The sequence below is a fragment of the Neophocaena asiaeorientalis genome, unplaced genomic scaffold (genome assembly GCF_003031525.2).
Source record: "Neophocaena asiaeorientalis asiaeorientalis breed wild unplaced genomic scaffold, Neophocaena_asiaeorientalis_V1.1 scaffold629, whole genome shotgun sequence".
In the NCBI taxonomy this organism is placed as follows: Eukaryota; Metazoa; Chordata; class Mammalia; order Artiodactyla; family Phocoenidae; genus Neophocaena; species Neophocaena asiaeorientalis.
The window spans coordinates 2,323,935-2,346,880 of record NW_020175468.1 but is presented as its reverse complement, the minus strand read 5'-3'; the positions used below and the strand labels follow the sequence as shown (position 1 = coordinate 2,346,880).

Genomic DNA, 22,946 nt, shown 5'->3' with positions numbered 1-22,946 from the left:
GGGACCCAGGTCCCCAAGTGTCCCTGGTTCCCCACAACTCCCAGCCCCCCAGGTACCTTTCTCTTCTGATGGAAGGCTGCCTTGCTCTCATCACAGCTGATTCGCAGGGGGATGTAGGCATCCAGATGGTACAGCTGCTGGGGGCCCCCCATTACCAGGCGATTCTCCCCGATCTCCAGCGACAGTCCCAGAGCGCCTTCCTGGGGATGCAGTGGAATCAGCCCACCCTCCCCTCCCCAGCAACAGGACGATAAGAACACAGACCAGTGAGAGAACTCTGGCGTGTCGGGATACCATATTTAAAGAGTCTCACCTCCCAAGAAAAAGGTGGGACACAGTAATTACAGGTTTATAACTGAGCACTTACGATGCACTGGGCATCCTCAGGACAGCACCGGAAGTGGGCCTGAGGCCCCCATGGGACGGAGGAGGCAACCTGCTCCGAGCGCAGCACTGGCCAGGCTCACACAGGTCTGACAACAAGCCCGCATCACTCCCCCTCCAAGACCCCGACCCTTCCAGACCTCATTCTCCTACTCTGGTGGAGGGTGCACTCACCAGTTTGGGGAGGTCAATTTCGGCCAAGAGGAGGTCAGGGGCCTCCAGCCAGAGGTTCAGGTGAGGCTTCTCAGGGCTGGGGAGGAACCAGACCCAGAACTCAGAAGAGCCGCCAGGTCTTTACCAGGGCCGCTCCCTCTCTTTCTCCCTCCCAGCCCTGCAGCCTCAGGACACCTTCCCAGAGGGAGTTCTGCTTCTCCTCCCTCTGGGTTCCCAGAGCCCCAGGACACCAACACCTACAGGATAGCGGGAGAGATTCCAAAGAATGTCGGGGAGACAGGAGATAGGGAGCCCACTGAATGCCCACCCTTTCTCAGGTCTTGGGGAGTCGGGCATGTACAGGTTCCCCAGCTCCTGGATCCGAGGACGCTGCTGGGAGCGGATATTCTGCTGGGAGATAGAGCCCAGGAAAGGTCTGTTCTTCAATATACGCCACTCTGAGGGGAAGGAGCACAGGATCAAAGGTCACATGGCTCAGGGTGTCCTTTGCTCCCTCCCCTAGAGGAAGAAGGGGGTCTTGCACTGCGAGAGAGGCTCCGCCCTCTGCCCAGGATACCAGGGATCTGACCACACCCCCCCAAGCTTGACTTTAGGAGGCGTGCCTGCCTTAGCCCCGCCCCTCGAGGCTCTCCAAGACCCCTGCCTCCTCCCTCTCCCCCTTCCCAAGACTCACACATCCCTCTCCCTGAACTCCACAGCCCAGGGGCTAATATAATCCCTGCCCACACTAGTCCCACTTCTCCCAGGGGCCGCCCCCAAGCTCCTCCAGGTTTGGCTCCTCCCTGTGGCCCAGGCCCCGCCCCTCACCTGGATTTAGTGGCAGGCTGTATTTGTCCTCAAGGCCCTCCCTGGCAATGGTGATCACAAGCTCCCGCAAGAAATCGCTGTTCTAGGAGTGAAAGAGGGAGAAGAGATGTGGGAGGGCTGGGTGATGGAGGGAGAGGCCCCGGCCCAGGCCTCCCCTGCAGCCCCGCCCCCAACCTGCATCCTCCGGTAGAAGTCGCTGTTGACAGCTACGTCGTAGGCGGTACAACCCTGGCCTTCTGCCGGGAGAGAAAGGGGGTGAGACCCCAGCCCTCGGTGGGAACCCCACGGCCCAGGCACAGCCAAGGAAAACACAATCAAGAATAGCAGCCACAGACCCAGAGACATTAGGAAGTCAAGACACGCGCCTGCCAGTCTGGATTCATACCAGCCTCGTCTCCCACCTCCAGTCTCTTCCCCTCTGGTCCTTCCCCACCATGTCCCAGAGCTGACCCTGACCCTCCCCAGTTCCTAGTCCTCCCAAGGCTCCCCAGCACCCGCAGGGGGAGGACTGAGTCCTTCAGCCTGGCACTGGAGGCCCTGTGTGGTCTGCCCCTCCCACCTGGAGAGAGTTCACTTCTCCAGCAACCTCATCCCTTTAAATTTCTTCCAATCACTCTTGATTACTGATCAATTCAATTCAATCATTTCTCTCCGGCCTCTGGACCCCTCTGTCCTCTCTGCCTAGAACCCTCTTTTCTGTCTTGGCCTGATGAACTGCTCTGGTTCCTTTAAATCTTATATCCGACGTCTCCTGCTCCAGGAAGCCTTCCCTGATCCCTAAGTGGGAGTGAAGAGGCCCCCCACCCCACCCCGAGCACAGCACAGAGTCACACCACATTGAAATCACATCTGCCTCCTTCATCCTCACCCATGACTGAGAGTTTCTCAAGGGCAGGTTCTGGGTTTTGATAAGTCCCTACTCCCCAGGGCACTGGCCAAAGCTTCATCCCAGGAGGCTTCAGGGGACATATGTGAATTGAAAAAACAAGGATATAGAGACAGAAACTCCACAGAGACAGAGGTGAGACAAGGCAGAGACACAGAGACAGAGGAGAGGGTGGAGGAGAAAACAGGGATGAGTTAGGGCTGGCCGAGGACTACAGCCAGAAGATCAGCTAATGAGCACCTGCCCAGCCCTCCCTTGCCCTGGGGTGGGGCAGGGAGAAGTGCCAGCCTGGCCAGGTGAGCAGAACCAGGACTGTCCAGTGAGAGTTCTGGATGCCCAGGAGGCTAGGGATATGCCATGGGGAAAAGGATCAGTACAGGGGTGCCAGGTTTCTAGGTCCCGAGGGAGGAGCGTCCTGGGCCCTGGATTCTAGGGAAGAAAGGACCGAGGGGGCTAGATTCCTGGGTCCTCTCAAGGCACTGACTTGCATCCATTTCGGCATGCGGCTCTCCCAGACTCATGGGGATGCGAAACCCGGCTTGGTCCTCCTCCAGCATTTGAAGCAGCTCATCCTCAGTCAAGTCAGCGGGAGGAGGGATGGAGGGAGAGTGACAAATGTTGATGAAAACCTTCCCTTCAGATGAGTTGGTCTTTATGCAGAAACCTGATGGGAATGGGTTTGTCCTTGACCATCTGTCTCTGCATGGGTCTCAGTGTCCATCCTTCTTTTGATCTGTCCCCCTCCTAGAGTATTAGCCCTCCACTTTCTGGGTCTGTTCCCCTTCCTGCCCCTGGGATTTCTGACTCTCTGTCTTTGAGTCCTGTCCACCTAGTCACCCCACATCTCTCTTTTTTTTTTTAATTTTTATTGTAGTATAGTTGATTTACAATGTTGTTACTTTCTGCTGAACAGCAAAGTGAGTCAGTTATACATATATATAACTCTTTTTTAGATTCTTTTCCCATATAGGTCATTAGAGTATTGAGTAGAGTTCCCTGTGCTGTACAGTAGGTCCTTATTAGTTATCTATTTTATATATATTAGTGTGTATATGTCAATCCTAATCTTCCAATTTATCCCTCCCCCTTACCCCTCCTCTCTTTGGATCTCAGTCCCTTCCTTGCTCTCTCTGGGTTTCCGTTCACTCCCATCACCCAAGGCCTCTATACACCACTACTGTGTCTCCTTCCTCTCTCCTTTCCCTATGTCCCCTGTCCCCAGTCTGTGACCACCTCTCTCTGGGACGCTATCCCTCTCTCTTTGGCTTTCTGTCTTTCTCACCAGGTTGAGGTTGTATTTGTGTAGATTCTGGTCTGCTTGTCTGGGCTTGCTGGAGCTCCTTGGAGGCCTGTGTGAAAGAAAACAACGTCCAGGCTTGGCGTTTGTGCTGTCAGAACCCCCTCATTTGTTCCTCAAATGTTTAGTGAGCAATTTTTACGTATATGAGCTAGGCAGAGCATGAGACATACTATGTCCCCTTCCTACTTTGAGGAACCCGAAGGACAGCCCTGATCCCACTCCCATTTCTTCCAGAGACTAGCGAACAGCTAGCAGTAGTAGTAGTTAAGCAACTACAACTCCCGTAGGCACTGTTGCTCCACCACCACCCCCGCCGCCAGTGCATTCTGGGAACTGTAGTCCCGTTTCTGAGTGCACACACACACACACACACACACACACACACACACACACACACACACACACACACTCCTCTCTCTCTCTCTCTCTCTCTCTCTCTCTCCCAAATCCTCAGGGACCCAGGAGTCCGTTCAGTCCGCACCTGCAGCAGCAGCTCCTCGAAACGCGCCGTCTCAGCGCTCATCGTCTCTGCCTCGTTTAGCTCCGGTACCAGCAGCTTCAAGTCGGCCATGGCCCTGGGGAAGAGACCTAGGCGTCCTCAGCAACAACTCTGAGGCCTGCTCCCAGGCCCTCAACCGACTCCCGACACCCACAATTCTGTACGCAAATCTAAGAATCTGGCCTGAGGCTACAGTTTCACTCAGGTCAGATACTGCATCAAATCTCTTGGGAGCCAGTGTCTCTAGATGCCCTCTAAGCCCTATGTGCCAAGTGTTTAAATGAGAGCCACTCTAATGGTCTCTGCGTAGCCAGGAACTTGGGTAGGCCACACTTCCGACTACCCCAACGCTCCTTCATCTATCCTGCAACCGCATTCGGTACCAATCACAGAACAATCTAGTCTAAATCTGAAGCCGCGCCCTTCACCTCAACCAATCAAAACTAATCCAGAAAGCCACTAAACGCCACACTTCCGATGTGGATTAAAGCCACACTTCCGCTCCTTCCCTACAGCCACATCTGGCCAGGTTACTGGGCAAAGCTGGCACACTTCTAAAACCTTAACTTCAGTGTCCATCCTAAAGGACTCCCTTCTGATCTCTGAACAATCACCTCGTCCCCAGAGGTAGATTAGATTCTCGAGTAAAGATATTTCGGGCTAAAAGCTGCACTTTCGGTCTCCAATATGAACAGGGTGGTGGGAAGACGCCAATACGGCCACTCTTCTAAATCTGGAGGCCTCGTACCTATTTGAAGGCATCCATATTTTCTTTCCCCACTCCCCCAGCTTTGAGGAATGCGCATGCTCCAAACTACACTTCCCGGCGCAGACCTATAAGCGGAGTCACCGGGGCCTAAGGCGGGATTACGCTCTATTTCCTGTAGCCCCGCCCTTTTGCCTGGAGGGGGCGGTGCCGCCCTTCAGACCTCGAGGTTCCCTTAGGGAGAGAGTCCCGCAGTCCGTGGAAAGCGGCCTGGGAGCGTGATGGCTGCGACGCGCACAGGATCCCGCGCCTGCGAGATCTTCACCACGCTGGAATACGGACCGGTGCCGGAGAGCCACGCATGCGCATTGGTGAGGGCTTGCCCGGCCGGCGCTGCCCATCCCCCTTCCCAGTCCGCCGGGCCCCGTTTTGAGCGCGGACTCCCGTGACCCACCGCGGCAGCTCAGCAGCTCCGCCCCTCTCAGCTCCCGTGATTCTTGCCGCTCCTTAGGATCCACCCCGGAGGACGTTCCCTTGAGCCCTTACGGTTGCTGCCTGCTAGCCCTTTAGTCTGTTCTCGCGAGCCCTAGTGGCTGTCGTGTTCCACGGTCCAAAACTCAAGCTGGTGCTTCTCCTATTCTGCGGAATCCCCCGAGGGGCTTCTGTGATTCTTCAGGGCCGCCTCAGAGCTTCCTGTGATCCCCTGGGACTCAGAATTCCTGTGGGCGTAGACTTCCCGTGATTCCTCAGAATATCCTATGGCCCCCGGGGTCCCTCGGAATTCCTGGGTGGGGGTTCCCTTGGTCGTCCGGAGACCTCCGCGGAGCCCCCGTGGGTCCTCAGGGTCACGTCAATACTTGTGGGGTTCCTATAATCTCGGGAACCCTCGGAATCCCAGAATACATCAGAACTTCCTGTAATTACCTTCAACCCCGCAGAATAACCCCGTGGGGCTCCCGTGATCCCTCCCTGTACTTCAGAACTTCCCTAAGACTCCCGTAATCCCTCAGGGTCCCCCAGAACGATCTTGGGGTTCCCATGTATAACTTCGGTGCCTCGGATTTTGTATAGTTACCCAGCCCCCTCAGAATTCCCCCATGGAGCCATCCTGATCTCACAGGGCCCTCTAGCACCTAGGTGTGAGAAGCTTGGGCTTCTCTGGAGGGAAAGAGGAGGTTAGAACAGTGGTCCACGTGGAAGAAGATGAGACCAGAGCCTGGTGCGGACTGTAGAGATGGAGAAGAGATGAGGCAGAGATGCAGGAGGAACGGGGTTTGGGGTATTGAGAGGACAAGGACAATACCTCGGGTCTGGGTTTGGCTGTCTCTGTCCTCCCCCCCACCCCATGGTGAACCCAAGAGGAGTAGGGTGGCAGAAAGGTTGGGAAAGACTATGGGCTTGGTTATCACATGGTGATGATGAGAGGGAAAGCCTTGGGCCATGTGCAGGAGTCAAATACTACTTGTGCCTGAGCCTCAGGCCTAGAGACAGCGTCCTCACAGTAGAAAGATAATTGAATGGTGGGAATGATGAGGTTATCTAGTACTATAGTGTAGACTCAGATAAGAGGATCTGGGATGGAGTATAGAGAATTCCCATACTTGGAGGTTGGTTAGAGATGGACTATTCTGAAATAGCAATAATGTGATAATAGCTTATATTTATTGGGTGCTTTCTATGCGCCAGCCTCTGTGTTCAGCATGATCTCATTTAATCCCCAAAACAGCTGTGAGAGGGGATTATTGTCATTACTTTAGTGATAGCAGACAGAAGCTTAAAGAGGTAAGTAATTTGCCAACAGTCAACACGCTTTAAAAAATGTGAAAATGAGATTTGAACCTGAGCCCTGGGATTCCAGAGCCCATGCCCCCCATCCCCCCACCCCACCCCCCAGCTCAGTCTTACAATCTGTGGGCCAGACTCAACCAACAAACATGTTTTCTTTGGCCTGAACTTTATTTTTTAAAATGTGAATTAGTGGACAAGTAATTTCGTGTAAACATCCGGGATTCCAGCTTCTCTTGAAAATAAAATTCCAAAGTTTGGTAACCTTTGGCTCACATACCCTGACAAAGATTATCTGGCTCCAATAGCTAACTGTGTTTTTAGACAAGTCGTGAGTTCCTAGTCTCCACCAGGGCCCTCTTCTCACACCAGGGTGGCCTGCCAGGACCTGTGGAACATTCTTTCTGGGTTCTATTTTTCTTTGGGGGGGGAAATTTTGCAAAGTCACACAGAGTACTTAAATTATGAACTCCCATTTACCCATCATCACTCAATGTCAACAATCATCAACATTTCATCCAATGTTGTATCTCTTTGTTTTCTCTTTTTTTTTCCTGGAGTGATTTAAAACCCAGATGTCATGTTATTTTCCCATAAGTATTTGAATCTTCATTTCTAACAGGTAAGGACTCATTTTGTAACATAACCACCAGGCTGTTTTAACATTAACAGTCATTCTTTAGTATTATCTAGTGCCCAGCCCATGTTCATATATGCCTGACTGTTTCAAAAATGTGTCTTTCCGTCGGGGGGCATCTTTGAATTTGAAACTTATGAATTTTTACTTTACTTAAAAATTTGGGGGGCTTCCCTGGTGATCCAGTGGTTAAGAATCCACCTGCCAACGCAGGGGATGCGAGTTCAACCCTGGTCGGGGAACTAGGATGCCACATGCCACGGGACAACTGCACTCGTGCGCCGCAACTAGAGAGAAACCCACAGCGAAGAAGCCCGCACACCCCAGTGAAGACCCAGCACAGCCAAAAAAAAAAATTTTTTTTTACTTTAAAGAAAAATGAGGAGGCCCAGTTGGTAGGTTAAGAGAAAAATCAGGAGACTAAGGCATCAGGGATGCTAAGAGAAAACAGTTCGGGGAATTCCCTGGCGGTCCAGTGTTTAGGACTCCTCGCTTTCACTGCAGGGGGCCCAGGTTCAATCCCTGATCAGGGAACTAAGATCCCGCAAACCAACAGCCAAAAACAACAACAACAAAAACCAGTGTGCAGAAGGAAAAAGTGGAAAGGATGTCTTGGATTTAGAAAGGATTTAGGGAAGACAGGGAGAGAAAGAAACAGGAAACAGACAGGGAGAATGAAATGCAATAAAATGAATAGGAAGTCTTAAGTAAGTGCTGTTCTGAGCCTATGACACATATGGATCCATTTAATTCTCATCACTGTCATGTGAAATAGGGAGAGACTGTGATTATCTCCATCTTCCAGATGGGTTAGCCGAGACTAGGGTATTTTAAGACCCAGGCTAAGACTGCACAACAAGGAAGTTTCAGAGCCACGATTCAAACCCAGGCCATGTGGCCCCAGGCTCCAGGGACTCCCTGCCTTGGGCTCAGTTAGGCACTTCACAGCCAAATAAACTTCACCTGGCAAGGCAGCATCAGGCCTGTGTCTTCAGTGGGGGGGCGGGGGGGGGGGGTCACATCCTTCCCGAGTGATGACAGCTGAGGTGGGAGGGAACGCCATCTCATGTGGGAAGGTATGGGAGTCACCTGGCTTAAAAGCCCCCCCTCCCAAAGAGCACGTGATACAGTCTCATGGGCATTGCAAGGGTCCTGGCAAGGAACATGCCCATCACAAGAATGCAGAGCACTCCAGGAAGCCCCAAAGTTCTGGCTTCCCACTGGATATTTAGGGTATATTCCCAGTTTTCCCAGTCCAGGTGCAGTGGACCAGTCGGGGGTCAATATTGTCTAGAAATATAACTGAATTGTATCAGATTTCCAGGGAAATAGAAAGTCATTTCTGTTCAACAAGGTCATTTCTCCACAGAGAACAAGTTTTATTAATCCTTTGTTCACATTCTCCATATGTAAAAGTCGATAGGACGTCCCTCATATGTTGCTGGTGAGAATGTAAAATGATGCAGCTGCTGTGGAAAACAGTTTAGTGGTTCCTCCATGAATTACTCAGAGCATTGCTACATGACCCGCAGCTCCACTCTGAGATATATGCCCAAAAGAAGTAAAGACGTATTCGAAGAAAGACTTGTACGTGAACATTCACAGCAACGCTATTCACAATAGCCAAAGGGCAGTAACAACCTAAATGCCCATCAGCTGATGAATGGGTAAAGAAAATGTGGTCTCTCCAGACAATGGAATAGCATACAGCCATAAAGAGTCATGAAATTCTGATCCATGCTACGGTGCGGATGAACCTCGAAAACACCAAGCTGAGTGACAGAAGCTAGACACAGAAAGTCACGTATCGTAGGATTCCATTTATATATGAACTGTCTAGAATAGGCCAGTCCATAGAGACAGAGAGCAGATTAGTGGTTGCCAGGACTTGGGGGCAGGGGAGAAGGGAGGGTGAACTCTTAATGGGTATGGAGTTTCCTTTTGGGGCGATGGAAATATTCTGGATTTTTTTCTTTTGCCGTGCTGCTTGCCACGTGGGATCTTGGTTCCATGACCAGGGATCGAACCTGGGCCTCCAGCAGGGGAAGCGTGGAGTCCTAACCACTGGACCGCCAGGGAATTCCCTATGTTCTGAAAGTAGATAGTGGAGATGGTTGCACAACGTTGTGACTGTATTGTTAGAAAATGCCCTGAATTTACACTTTAAAATGGTGAATTTCATGTCATGTAATGTTTATGTTTATGTGTATTTTCCTCCTACACGGGAAAATAACTGATGGGGCAAAGGGGGCAGGTATTCTCTTCCCAGAGGACTCTGGGTAGGGATAGAGCTCCTCCAGCTGCCTCTCAGACCCCTTTCCAAACTCTCTCCACCTCCCCCAGGCCTGGCTGGACACCCAGGACCGGCACTTGGGTCACTATGTTAACGGACGGTGGTTAAAGCCTGAACACAGGAGTTCAGTGCCTTGCCAGGATCCCATCACAGGTATGCGGTGTCCCCCAGTCGTGGGAAAGAGGTGTCTATGACCCCAGGTGTACCCACCAACAATATACCATTCTCTCTGCTCAGGGCCCTGAGAGCAGGGAGCAGCTGGTGGGAGAAGGCGGCTGAGATTTCTGGCTCCTCTTGATAACAGTCCTCCTAATTATGGTTCCAGGTCCTTGTGAACACTTTTTTTTTTTTTTTTTTTTGCCGGTACGCGGGCCTCTCACTGCTGTGGCCTCTCCCGTTGCGGAGCACAGGCTCCGGACACGCAGGCTCAGCGGCCATGGCTCACGGGCCCAGCCGCTCCGCGGCATGTGGGATCCTCCCAGACTGGGGCACAAACCCGCGTCCCCTGCATCGGCAGGCGGACCCTCAACCACTGCACCACCAGGGAAGCCCACTGTGAACATTTTTGAAGTCACTGTCTCCTAAAATCCCTTCCTTGCCTGTGGGAGGCAGTCAGAGCAAAGACCTATATAGATTTATCCGCATTTGTCAGATGATAAAACTGAGAACCTGTGTGGGGTAGGGGGACCAACTTTACTGCCTTGGGGTGCTCCTGGGCTCCAGAAGTGTCAGCCCCCTCCAGTTCTGACGCGGGTTCCCCCCACCTGCCAACTGGGTTCCCCCCATTCATCTCCCCAGGAGAGAACTTGGCCAGTTGCCTCCAGGCACAGACGGAGGATGTGGCAGGAGCCGTGGAGGCTGCCAGGACCTCGTTGGAGAACTGGAGCACACAACCTGGAGCCTTTCGGGCCCAGCATCTGACCAGGTGATGCACTTGAGGTGTGGACCCCAGGAGATGGAGAAGGATTTGAGAACAAAGACTCTATATTTCCCAATATCCCACTGAATTCACTGGCTGCTAAGACTCATATACCCAGCATGCCTTTGAGCCTTTAGCAGCTAAAACATCCATTTCTCACTGTTCGCTGGGACTAGAAATGACAAAGTCTGTTTCCCAGCATACCCTTGGGACTCATCTGGGCGCCATTTCTCAACAGCTCACTGGGCCTGGTGAAGCTCCTGAAACTGTTTTCCAGCACATTCTTGGGGAAGTTAGAGACAAAGATTCCATTTCCCAAAGAACAATTGAACTTAAAGGCTAAGCTTTCATTTCCTAGCACATTTGGGGGTTACAGGTGGCCAAGATCTTTACACAGCACCCTGAGGTTTTGAGTGTTTACCAGACTACATTTCCCATACATCTTTGGTGCCCTCCACCACTGGTAAATAGTGCTGATGCCCCAGGGGTTCCTGGGGATTGTACTTCCAGGACTCTATCAGGCCAAGGGGCAGTGGGAAATGACCATCCCAGGACTTCCCTGGCGGTCCAGTGGTTAGGACTCTGCGCTTCCACTGCATGGGGCACAGGATCAATCCCTGGTCGGGGAACTAAAATCCCTCAAGCCGTGCGGGCGGCCAAGGAAAAGGAAAAAAGAAAAAAATGACCATCCCCCACTGCTTGCTCCACAGGCTGGCCAAGATGATCCAGAAGCACCAGCGGCTGCTGTGGACCCTGGAGTCCCTGGTTACTGGACGGGCCATTCGAGAAGTTCGAGACAGGGATGTCCCTCTGGCCCAGCAGCTGCTCCAGCACCATGCAGTCCAGGCACACACCCAGGAGGAGGCACTGGCAGGCTGGGAACCCCTGGGTGAGAAGCAGGAGTCCCAGCCCCAAGCCCCCTCCTCCCTCACCATCCAGCAGTGCCTGCGCCAGTCTCATTTGTTCTTGCAGGAGTGATTGGTCTCATCTTGCCACCCACATTCTGCTTCCTTGAGATGATGTGGAGAATTTGCCCTGCCCTGGCTGTGGGTAAATGATTGGCTGGGGGTTGGGACTCCGGGGTCTGAGGGAGAAGGGGGCCGGGGATCTGGACTCCAGGGTCCTTGAGCTGCCTGCCTTCCCCAGGCTGCACTGTGGTGGTCCTCGTGCCCCCAGCCTCTCCGACGCCCCTCCTTGTGGCCCAGCTGGCAGGGGAGCTAGGCCAGTTCCCAGGAATCCTCAACGTGATCAGTGGCCCTGCCTCCCTGGGGCCTGTCCTGGCCTCACAGCCTGGAGTCCAGAAGGTGGCCTTCTGTGGAGCCATCGAGGTATCTTCAGGGGTGGGAGGGTGTCTGGACACAGCTGGGAGGCTGGAATGCTCCTCCCCACTGCTGACCCCTGCGTGGGTCCCATAGGATGGTCGTGCCCTACGGCGGGCCCTGGCGGGCCAGGGTCCCGAGCTGGGCCTGGCACTGGGGGCTGAGTCGCTGCTGCTACTGATGGAGACGGCGGATGTGGACTCGGCCGTGGAGGGCGTCGTGGATGCAGCCTGGTCTGACCGCAGCCCGGTGAGACCTGGGGGCTGGGCCTGTCTGTCTCCAGACCCTGGGGCCCCATGACTTCATTTATTTTATTTATTTATTTTTTAATTAATTTATTTGGCTGTGCTGGGTCTTAGTTGCGGCATGCGGGATCTTCGTTGCCACGTGTGGGATCTTCGTTGTGGCATGCGGGATCTTTTAGTTGTGGCATGTGAACTCGTAGTTGCGGCATGCATGTGGGATCTAGATCCCTGACCAGGGATGGAACCCGAGCCCCCTGCATGGGGAGCACGGAGTCTTAACCACTGGACCACAAGGGAAGTCCCTTCATTTGTTTTACTTTTCAGTTCTTTGTGTCTCCAACCTCTTATCTGTAGACCATCGCGTGTGAAGGTCCTCATCCTCTCGAGTTTCTGAATCTCCACGTTCCCGGCTCTCCTGGGCTTCCAGGCTCGGGGGCTCTGTGTCTGTTGTTCTTTAGGACTCTTCATTTTTTCTGAGTGTCCATGTCCTAGTTTTCTAGCGTCTCTCTTCGCTCTGCGTCACCAGCTTTCTGTAACTCCACATCCTCCCTGGGGTTTGGGGCCTCAGGGAGTCTCCTGGTCCTCGGCCACTTCTCCCTGACCCTCCTCTGATCTGTGCACATATGTCCCCCAGGCTTGGCCCTCTGCGGGGATGTGACCCACCCACGTAGGCTCCGAGTTTGCCCACCCTATCCCTCCCTTTTCCTAACAGGGGGGACTCAGACTTCTCATCCAGGAGTCTGTGTGGGATGAGACAATGAGGCGGCTCCAGGCGCGGATGGGGCGGCTTCGCGGTGGCCGAGGGCTAGACGGAGCCGTGGACATGGGGGCCCGGGGAGCTGCTGCACATGACCTGGCCCAGCGCTATGTGCACGAGGCCCAGAGCCAGGGTGCACAGGTGAGCCTGGGGTGCCGGGGGAGGAGGGACCTCAAGATCTGACTCCTGGGTCTGGGGAGGGATGGGTCTGGGGGCCTGGACTCCGGGGTGTGAGCAAGGAGGGCCTGCGGGCTGGACTCCTGGGTCTGAGGGAGGAGGGGTCTGGGGTCCAGACTCCTGGATCCCTGGGGAGGAGAGGACTGGAGTGAACTTGCAGATCTATCTCTCTGTCTCCCTAGGTCTTCCAGGCTGGCAGTATGCCTCCAGACAGCCCATTCTTTCCCCCATCCTTGATCTCTGACCTCCCTCCGGCCTCTCCATGTACTCAGGCAGAGGTAAGCCCCTCAGGGTCTCAGAGACCCTAGGCCATCCACCCATCCTCAGCCGGACATGGGTGGCACAGCACAGAGGCCCCCGGAGTGACCGTTTGGACTGGGTCTGGGGGCTGCTGACTGCTGTAGGCTGGACTCCTGGTGGGTGGGGTGTTGGAGCTCAGGCCAGGCCGCCTGAGCTCCCTTGTCATCCCTTCCAGGTTCCGTGGCCTCTGGTCGTGGCCTCCCCTTTCCGTACTGCTAAGGAGGCGCTGGCCGTGGCCAACTGGACGCCCCGAGGAGGCAGTGCCAGCGTATGGAGCGAGAGACTGGGGCAGGCCCTGGAGCTGGCCTACGGGTCAGTTCACACCCACTGGGCACACAGGGGGCCCTGCTGGGATGGCCCCAGCTTCAGTCTCGATGTCTTCCCCTCTCTCTGGGTCTCTCCCCGCCTCTCTGACTACCCCTCCCCACCTCAAGTTTGTGCATTTCTCTCTGATGTCCCCTCCTCCCCACAGGCTCCAGATGGGCACGGTCTGGATCAATGCCCACGGCCTCAGAGACCCTGCAGTGCCAACAGGTGGCTGCAAGGAGAGTGGGTCTTCCTGGCATGGGGGGCCAGATGTGAGTGCACCCCTCCCTGCCCATCACCACCCCTTCATCCACCTTGTGCCCTTCTCACGTTCTCTTGACTCTATCCCTCTCTCAGGGTCTGTATGAGTATCTGCGGCCCTCAGGGACCCCTACCTGCCTGCCCTACCTGTCGGAGAATCTGAACTATGACACCTTTGGCCTTGCTGTTCCCTCCACCCTACCAGCTGGGCCTGAAACAGGGCTTAGGTGAGCTGTTCTAGGGACCACAACTCTCAGAATTCCTGGAGTGTGGAAGGGGAGAGGGGAAATTGTGGCAGGCTCCTCCATGGACTGGAGGGAGGTTCTTGAGAGCCATCAAGGGGTCCCTGAGTCCTGCTGAGAATTTCATTCTGGGTCTTACGCCTCACCCCCACCCGCCAGGCCTGATGAGAGTCTCAGGTCTGCTAAATGAAGGTCTGTGCTCTTCCAGAGACTCAGGGGGCCAGGAATGTGGGGTCCCGCAGAGGCTCATGGGAGCTCGAGTGGTCCATCCTGTGGGGTGGGGATGGGGTCTGAGCAGTCCCTGCCCCAGCACCCACCCTCACACCTCACCCTACTCCAGCCCAGCACCCCCCTATGGGCTCTTTGTGGGAGGCCGTTTCCAGGCTCCTGGGGCCCGTAGCTCCAGGCCCATCCGGGATTCGCAGGGCAATCTCCATGGCTACGTGGCTGAGGGTGGAGCCAAGGATATCCGAGGTGCCGTGGAGGCTGCTCACCAGGCTGCCCCTGGGTAAGGAACGGAGGTGTCACATGAGATAGCCCAGGGGTCGTGGGGTATCAGAGAGGGGAGTCTGAAATCCCAGGACTAGCTGATGCTGATGGGACATGGGGTCTGGACCCCGAGGACTGTGGGCTGTGGAGTCTGAGCTCCCAGGGCTGATGGGGTGTCAGAGAAGGGAGTCTGAAATCCCAGGACTAGCTGATGCTGATGGGACATGGGGTCTGGACCCCGAGGACTGTGGGCTGTGGAGGCTGAGCTCCCGGGCCTGGACCCCCAGAGTAGGAGCTATGGACAGAGGTGGGGCACCTGGAAAGAGCCAGGATGAGGACACCAACCCCCAATGTGCCCTGTCCACCCACAGCTGGGTGGGCCAGTTGCCAGGGGCCCGAGCAGCCCTACTGTGGGCCCTGGCGGCCGCACTGCAACGCCGAGAGTCCACCCTGGTCTCAAGGCTGGAGAGGCATGGAGTGGAGCTCAAGGTCGCCAAGGCGGAGGTGGAGCTGAGCGTGAGGCGGCTTCGGGCATGGGGGGCCCGCGTCCAGACCCAAGGCTGCACCCTGCAGGTGAGAGGGGTCTGTGGGCGAGCAGACAGGGCAGGCAGTCTGGAGTGGCGTCAGAGGAAGGGCTCTGGAATGAGCCAGACTGGGGGTCCCGGCCCCAGTGGCCTCACCTGTCTACACCTTGATTTCATCTTCTGTATAATGGGTATCCAGCCCACCTCATAGAGTAGTGTTTCAAATTGTTGTTAGTGACCTATTACTGGGCCATAAAACCAATTTAGTGGGTCATAGCCCTGCTTTGGTATTTTTGTTCTTGTTTCTTTTTTTAACAAAAGACAACAGGATAGAAAATATAGAGTCCATTCACTGAGGATTGTTTGGTGTGATTTTTGTTTTGTTTGTATATATAATATGCAGCTAAATATTAGATATTAGGTTGGTCTGAAACGTATGGTGGGTCCAATGAAGAAAACGTGAGGATTCAGTGACTCAAGCAATGGCATGGGCACACTCAGGGATAGAGATAATAGAAAGATAATGGAAAGATAGCTAGTCATTTGACCTGGGCTTCCTCCATAAATGATATACAATTATACAGTGGTACCAACCTTGAGGAGTTGTTATGAAAACTAAGTGAACCGAGCATTTAATGTCTGACGTGTAGCCAAGGGCTCAGAAAATGTTTGCTTATGGATGGCCAATAAGCACATGGAAGAATGCTCCGCATCATTAGTCATTGGAGAAATGCAAGCCAAACCACCACGAGGGACCTCCCTAGTGGAGCAGTGGTTAAGAATCCGCCTGCCAATGCAGGGGACACGGGTTCGATCCCTGGCCCGGGAAGATGCCACATGCCGAGGAGCAGCTAAGCCCGTGCGCCACAACTACTGAGCCCACACTCTAGAGCCCGCAAGCCACAACTACTGAAGCCCATGCGCCTCGAGCCCGTGCTCTGCAACAAGAGAAGCCACCGCAATGAGAAGCCCTCGCACCACGATGAAGAGTAGCCCCTGCTCTCTGCAACTAGAAAAAGCCCGTGCGCAGCAACGAAGACCCAGCGCAGCCAAAAATAAATTAATTAATTAATTAAAAATAACACACGCACACACACAAACCTATAGGCTAGATTTCGAGACCTCTACGTATATTAACTCATTCTATCTTAACAGCAAATCTCTGAGGTAGGCACTATTATTATCCTCATTTTAAAGATGGGAAACTGAGGCCCAGAGAGGTTAAGTAACTCACCCAAGGTCACACAGCTGATGTGAACCCAGCATCTGGCTCCAGAGTCTATGCTCTGAAATAACACCTGGTTTTATTATTATGATTGGAGTTGTTATGGAGAAGCAAAGTTGGGGATGAGAGGAGAAAAAGGGTGGGTGATAGAGGAGACCAAAGGAGGGCAGTCAGGCTCCCCTGCCCCGCCATTGACCTCCTGCCTGTCCCTGCAGGTAGCAGGGCTGAAAGGCCCCGTGCTTCAGCTGCAGGAACCTCTGGGTGTGCTGGCTATTGTGTGCCCGGAAGAGTGGCCCCTGCTTGCCTTCGTGTCTCTGCTGGCCCCTGCTCTGGCCCACGGCAACACTGTGGTCTTGGTGCCCAGCGGGGCCTGTCCCATCCCTGCCTTGGAGGTCTGCCAGGTACAGTCGCCTGCCTGCCTGCTGCTGCTCCCAGCAGCCTGTGGAGCAGCAGATGGATGAAAGATGCCCCAAGACCTGCAGGAGCTCAGCTCTCACCCCACCCCCTTGGTAACCATGGTAACCTGCATCCTGGCACAAAACCTTCACTCCTCATAGACCCAGTGATGGTTCTCTCCAGACTGTGAGCCTTCACCAGTCATGACCCCAGTCCCATTCCTTCCAGGACCCCCATGGCCACTCCCCATTTGCCCATTCTTCACCCTCCCCGACAGCCCTGGGGGTCTCTGACTCCCTCCCAACCCTGGGTGACCCACTGTCCCATCCCCTAGGATATGGCCACCTTGTTGCCAGGGGGCCTGGTGAATGTGGTGACAGGAGACCGGGACCACCTGACCCGCTGCCTGGCCTTGCACCAGGACATCCAGGCCCTGTGGTATTTCGGATCTGCCCAGGTACCTTTTGTTTTGCCATCTCCAGTGTCTTAAACTTCACCAACAAACTCTTCCTTTTCTGGGGACATGGCTGCACCCCCTTAGAACACCCATTGCTAAGGGAGAGAAACTCCTTGGCAACCACGTTTTGAGATCCTGCCCCTTTACAGCCCTGGTTGCTAAGGAAGAGGATCTCTTTAGCAGCAAGGGCCTGAAATCCTGCCTAGCCCAAAGACCTAATCTCATTGGACAACCCATTGCTAAGGACCACACCCTAGCAACAGTGTCAGAAGCCTACAGTCCACCCTCTTAAACCTCCTGATGGTAACAGATGGGAACTCCTTGTTAACGATAACTTCGGGCCCCATTCCTTTGAGTGTGGGCTGTTAAAGGGGAAGAAGTTCCATAGCCGTAAAGGTCAACCTTGTTTCCCTCAGCATCTGGAAGGTTTGCTTTCTAGGAGCTGAACATTCTAGCCACAGAGCCTAGGCAAGCCTTTAGGCCCCTCCTCAATAATAGTCCTTGTTGCCAAAGAAGCAGCTGCTTAGCAACCAAGCCAATGGAAATGCTGACCACTCCCCCCCCATCTCCCCACGCCAGGGCTCCCAGTTTGTGGAATGGGCCTCAGCAGGAAACCTCAAGCCAGTGTGGGTGAACAGAGGCTGCCCGCGGGCCTGGGATCAGGACGCCGAGGGGGCAGGCCCAGAGCTGGGGCTTCGGGCAGCACGGACCAAGGCCCTGTGGCTGCCCATGGGGGACTGATTGCCCAAGTGCCACCCACTCCATCTTGGACAGAGGACAGATGGACCCCAACCGATGCCAGACGTCTGGAACTTTCCTCTTATCATGGTTCCAATAAACTCTGACCAATCTTGGCTGTGCTTCTGAGGTGGGGAAGGGAGGAAATAGCAACTTCTGGGCTGTTGAGGCCACTTCAGTTCTGAGACTCAGCAGCCGCATGGGCTGGCGCCAGGACAACTCAGTGTCTGTGCAATAGATACAAGGGACTCTAAGAACCTTTGGACAGGGCCGCAGCGACTCTTGTCTCTTCTGGTCTTTTCTATCCAGTGGCTCCTGCTCCCTGGTTTTCTCTGCCTCTGCACTGCCTCAGGATCTGTGGTGTGCTGGTGAAAATAAAATACAGTAGCTGTCTGGGATAAAATAAAATCCATGGTTAAGTAACTTTAGCCAGTTCCATGGTGCTCCTACCACCGTGTCCATTTCAAGCTCCAGATGATTGAACAACCGGCTGAAAATTCCTGAATTTTTAACAGTTCCCACGAGCCACCCCAGCATACCACTGTTTGAGAATTCTTTTTGATGCAAGGAACCCACACACACTAGCTTAGGATAAAAGGACATTTTCTGGAAAGCTACAGAGATATGGAAAATAGGGCAAGATACACAGCCGGGAACCCCAGGTCCTGAGAACCCGAATGCAAGCAGGAGCTGTATTCAGGTCCTGTCTCAGTGGGTCATGTGATCTCTTGGGTCTTGTATCTGCCTGTCTGCTTCATTCCAGATCCTTCTAGCCATGTGACTTCAGGAAAGCTTCTTCACTCTTTTTTTTTTTTTAATTTATTTATTTATTTTATTTTTGGCTGTGTTGGGTCTTTGTTGCTGCGCGTGGGCTTTCTCTAGTTGCGGCGAGCAGGGTTACCCTTCGTTGCGGCGCGTGGGCTTCCCACTGCAGTGGCTTCTCTTGTTGCGGAGCACGGGCTGTAGGTGCACGGGCTTCAGTAGTTGTGGCTCGTGGGACCCAGAGCACAGGCTCAATAGTTGTGGCGCACGGGCCCAGGTGCTCACGGTATGTGGGATCTTCCCGGACCAGGGCTTGAACCTGTGTCCCCTGCATTGGCAGGTGGATTCTTAACCACTGCGCCACTAGGGAAGCCTTTCACCACTCTTAAGCCTCAGTTTCCTCATCTATAAATTGGGGCTAATAATTCCAACCTCATTGGGTAGATTCTGTGATGGTTACACAAAACATGCTGTTAATTAGAGGTTGATTTTGTCCTGGGGCAAATGAGAGCAGACAACCTCCTGTCAGTATTTGACTAAAGCTGGGCAGAATAGATAACCTCTCCCAGTATCTGGACGTTTGGACAGGAAAGACACAGGAACGTCTTGGAGGAAAGTCCCTGGAAGGCTCTACTTCCTCTGGGGTTTGATAACTTCCCCCCAGATTCCATGGGCTGCCTCAGTGACCTGCCTATTAGTCCTGTTGCTTTAACCAGCCAAAGCCAGCTACAGGAGGTCTCTATAGCCCCAGCCCAGACCACAGAGGACACTTAGTGCCACATCCACAGGAGAAGAAATCTGATTGGCCAGACTGGGGTAGATGTCCACTTCTGGTCCAATCTTCTCTGGCTTAGGGGCAGGAGCTCCCAGTTAAGGCAGCCATCCAGTTGGTCAACAAAAATCGGTTGAGTGCCTGCTGTGAGTGGGGCACTTTTGTAGGTGCTGGGGATGGCCATGAACAAGACAGAACTTAGCCTCGTGAGCTCATGCAGTGGATGAGAGGTATATTCATTTCTTGTCAGTGCTGTGACAAGGACCACAAAGTTAGTGGCTTAAATAAAACAATGCAAACATATTATCTTACAACTCTGGAGGTCAGAAGTCTGAAATGGGTCTCACTGAGCTAAAATTAAGGTGTCAGCAGGGGTTGGGAATTTGTCCCAAGGGCACTAGGGAGCCATAGAGGATCTGTGAGCAGAGGAGAGGTAGGCTCAGCTCTGGCTGAAAGACACTGATGTAACCTAAGGTGACAGGTACAGTACTATAGCAGTGGTAGAAGCTCAGGGCACTCTGGGGGCCTGAAGAAGACACCTTTCCCAACTTGAGTGTGGGTGTGTGTCTGTGTATGAGGTGAAGGCGAGAGAGATGGCAGGAATCTTCCCAAGGCAGGTGCCACTTCACTGAGTTTTTTTTTTCCCCAGCCTTATTGGGGTATAACTGACAGTTAAAAGTTGTATATATTTCAGTTCTACAATGTTATTTCTTAAGGTGTGCAACATGGTAACTTAACGTACATATGCACTGTGAAATGATTACCACAATCAAGTTAATTAACACATCCGTCACCTCACATACTTACCTTTTTTATTTGTGGTGAGAACACTGGAGATACACTCTCACGGGACTTCCCTGGTGGTGCAGTGGTTAAGACTCCGCCTGTGAATGTAGGGGTCATGGGTTCCAGCCCTGGTCTGGGAAGATCCCACATGCCGCGGAGCAACTAAGCCCGTGCATCACAACTACCGAGCCCACGTGCCACAACTACTGAGCCCGCGTGCCTAGAGCCCGTGCTCCACAACAAGAGGAGCCACAGCAGTGAGAAGCCCGCGCACCGCAACGAAGAGTAGCTCTCACTCGCCACAGCTAGAGAAAGCCCGCACGCAGCAATGAAGACCCAACACAGCCAAAAATAAATTACTTAGAAAAAAAAATCCACTCAGCCACTTGCGAGTATACCATACAGTCTTGTTAAATACAGTCACCATGCCGTGCATTAGATCCTCAGAACTCACTCATAGCTAAAAGTTTGTCTTTTCTGACCAACAGCTCTCTGTTTCCCTGACCTCCCAGCTGCTGGCAGCCACCATTTTACCCTCTGGGTCTATTAATTTGCCTTTTTTAGATTCCCCATATGTGACACCATACAGTATTAGTCTTTGACTAATTTCACTTAGCATAATGTCCTCCAGGTTAATGGCAGGTTTTCCTTCTTTTTGTGGCCAAATAATATTCCATTGTGTGTATATACACACATCTTCTTTATCCATTAGCCAATGGACACCTTTTTTGTTGTTCTTTTGTTCTTGGCCACGCTGCGTGGCTTGTGGGTTCTTAGTTCCCAGACCAGGGATTGAACCCACGCCCTCGGCAGTGAAGGCAGTGAAAGCGTGGAGTCCTAACCACTGGACCACCAGGGAATTCCCTCTAGTTATTTTTTTAGGGATCGTCACACCTTTTTCCAACTGGTACAGTGGCTGTACCAGTTTACATTCCTCCTCACCCTCTCCAACACTTACCTGTGTCTTTTTGATAATAGCCATCCTAACAGGTGTGTGAGGTGATACCTCATTGTGGTTCTGATTTGCATTTCCCTGGTGATTAGTGATTGCACTGGCTCTTGAAGGACAATGAGGAACTAATTAGGTTAGAAAAGTGGTGGTTGGGAGAGCATCCCTGGCAGAGGAAACAGCCAGTGCGGCCTTTGCACATGCTGTTTCCAGAGGTGAGAAACAGCTTTGAGGGAACTAGTGATTTCAGTCGTGGCCCCCAAAAGATAATGTCCTAACCGCGGAACGTATGAATGTAACCTTATTTGGAAAAAGTCTTTGCAGATGTAATTAAGTCAAGGATCTCGAGATATCCTGGGTTATCCAAGTAGACCCTACATCTAAATACACGTTCCCTTATAAGAGACAAAAGAGGAGAAGACAGAAGAGGAAAAAGCCATGTGAAGTTGGAGACAGAAATTGAACTCAATTTCTAGCCTCCCCTTCCCTCGAGGTTGGAAGTGAGAGGTCGGTAAGTTAGACTTCTTCCTGTGCCTCCAAGCCCCAACCCTCTAATCACATGACTGGTTTTTCTGGTCCTGACCAGCCCCCATCCTGAGTGTACTCAGGTGTGGTCAGGGAGCGCCCCTCATCTATGAATACCAAAGACAAGCCTATCACCTGGAAGTTCCAAGGACTTAGAGTTTGTCTCCCAGGAAACAGCCGGAGACCAGATGCATTCTCCAATATACCACAACAATGCCGAAGGGGCCAGGATCCACTTGTTCATTCATTTAACAAATGTTGACCGAGCACTTGCCGTGAGCCACGCACAGTTCTTGGTGCTGGAGATCCAGCAGGGTAAGCGGACACTCACCGTGGTCCTCCCAGAGCTGACGTCCTCATAGGGACAACTGACAATAAAGAAGAAAAGTAAACGGCAATGGTGTGTCAGAAGGTCATGAGTGGCGAGGGAGAGAGAAAAGCAGGGATAAGTGGGAGTGCTGGGAGGGGGGTGCAACTTGAAAAAGGGTGGTTGGGGAAGGCTTTGCCTTGTGTAGTTGAGCAAAGACCTGAATGAGATCAGGTTGAACCATGTGGGTATCTGGGGGAAGGGCATTCCAGGCTGAGAGAACTACCAGTGCAAAGGCCCTGGGCCAGGAGCATGCCTGCCTTAGGCCAGCTTGGCTGGATTTGAGCGAGGAGGGAGGAGACAGGGGACAGGGCCAGATCCTGCAGGTCTGTCTAGGCCACAGTGAGGACTTGGACTTTTGTGGCAGGTACGGGGTTGGGCGGTGGCATTGGAGCAGAGGAGGGACGTGAGGGGACTTAGGTCTTCACAGGCTCCCTCTGGCTGCATATGGAGAACAGGCTGTGGCAGGTGAGGGCTGAGGCAGGGAAGCTGATAAAGTGAGTAGGGAACAGTGATATTCAGGCAGGTGATGGGGGTGGCAGTGGGAGTGATGAGAGGTGGTCGGATTCTGGATACATTTTGATGGTCAGCCAACAACTTTGCTGACGGACTGGACTGTCAGCGGATAGTGACAGGCAAACAGAGTCACAAGTCCCCTCCATGCCTTTGGGCCTGAACACCTGGAAGGATGGAGCTGTCACTTACCTCGATGTGGAAGGTGACCGGGGTTGGGGGCTGGGGCTGAGGTTTCAAGGCAAAGATGAAGGGCTCAGGGTGACCGCCTCCTGGCCCTGTGTGATTAGCTCTAGCTAGAGGCAGATCCATGTTGGAACCGCAGCTCCCCATTCACTGTGTCCCCCCGCCAGGGAACAACCCAACCTCAGCCCGCTTGAGCGGGAGTCCCACTGAGGCGCCCTTTGCGGCGTCAGCTGCCACTGTCACCACCAGGTGGCGCCCCA

At 53.3% G+C, this 22,946-nt stretch overlaps 3 protein-coding genes across 5 annotated transcripts in view; 2 read left to right on the top strand and 1 right to left on the bottom strand.

Moving 5' to 3' along the window:
• The window catches only part of PIH1D1 (PIH1 domain containing 1), a 5,460-nt gene extending 362 nt beyond the window's left edge, over positions 1-5,098 (bottom strand). Inside the window, exons 1-9 of one of the 3 annotated variants that reach the window (XM_024768629.1) lie at positions 4,980-5,098; positions 4,033-4,126; positions 3,534-3,600; positions 2,736-2,915; positions 1,540-1,601; positions 1,366-1,447; positions 866-995; positions 559-634; positions 57-200 (exon numbers count right to left, since the gene is read on the bottom strand). In XM_024768629.1, coding sequence (XP_024624397.1) covers positions 57-200; positions 559-634; positions 866-995; positions 1,366-1,447; positions 1,540-1,601; positions 2,736-2,915; positions 3,534-3,600; positions 4,033-4,122 — 831 coding nt within the window. In that variant the 5' untranslated portion in view covers positions 4,123-4,126; positions 4,980-5,098. Of the gene's footprint in view, positions 1-56; positions 201-558; positions 635-865; positions 996-1,365; positions 1,448-1,539; positions 1,602-2,735; positions 2,916-3,533; positions 3,601-4,032; positions 4,140-4,798; positions 4,849-4,979 lie in introns of those variants that run through there. The other 2 variants (XM_024768628.1, XM_024768627.1) reach the window with 2 other exon arrangements.
• On the top strand, positions 4,986-17,942 carry ALDH16A1 (aldehyde dehydrogenase 16 family member A1). The gene is made up of 17 exons (XM_024768626.1): positions 4,986-5,127; positions 9,522-9,624; positions 10,270-10,396; positions 11,101-11,279; positions 11,363-11,440; positions 11,537-11,718; positions 11,806-11,958; positions 12,667-12,852; positions 13,071-13,166; positions 13,364-13,500; positions 13,661-13,766; positions 13,852-13,982; positions 14,338-14,505; positions 14,858-15,059; positions 16,451-16,636; positions 16,966-17,088; positions 17,668-17,942. Exons 1-17 carry the CDS (start codon positions 5,038-5,040, stop codon positions 17,827-17,829), a joined length of 2,409 nt encoding a protein of 802 aa, XP_024624394.1. The 5' UTR covers positions 4,986-5,037; the 3' UTR covers positions 17,830-17,942.
• Positions 17,943-21,859: 3,917 nt separating this feature from the next.
• The window catches only part of FLT3LG (fms related receptor tyrosine kinase 3 ligand), a 10,969-nt gene continuing 9,882 nt past the window's right edge, over positions 21,860-22,946 (top strand). The window contains exon 1 of the mRNA XM_024768676.1: positions 21,860-21,935. The gene's annotated coding sequence lies outside the window, so the exon portion shown is untranslated. The remainder of the gene's footprint in view (positions 21,936-22,946) is intronic.

Coding starts and splice junctions, on each gene's coding strand:
- ALDH16A1 (XM_024768626.1), top strand. CDS start 5,038: ATGGCTGCGACGCGCACAGGATCCCGCGCCTGCGAGATCTTCACCACG. Junction 10,397..11,100: donor CGGGCCCAGCATCTGACCAG/GTGATGCACTTG, acceptor CTTGCTCCACAG/GCTGGCCAAGATGATCCAGA. Junction 13,983..14,337: donor GGGCCTGAAACAGGGCTTAG/GTGAGCTGTTCT, acceptor ACCCTACTCCAG/CCCAGCACCCCCCTATGGGC.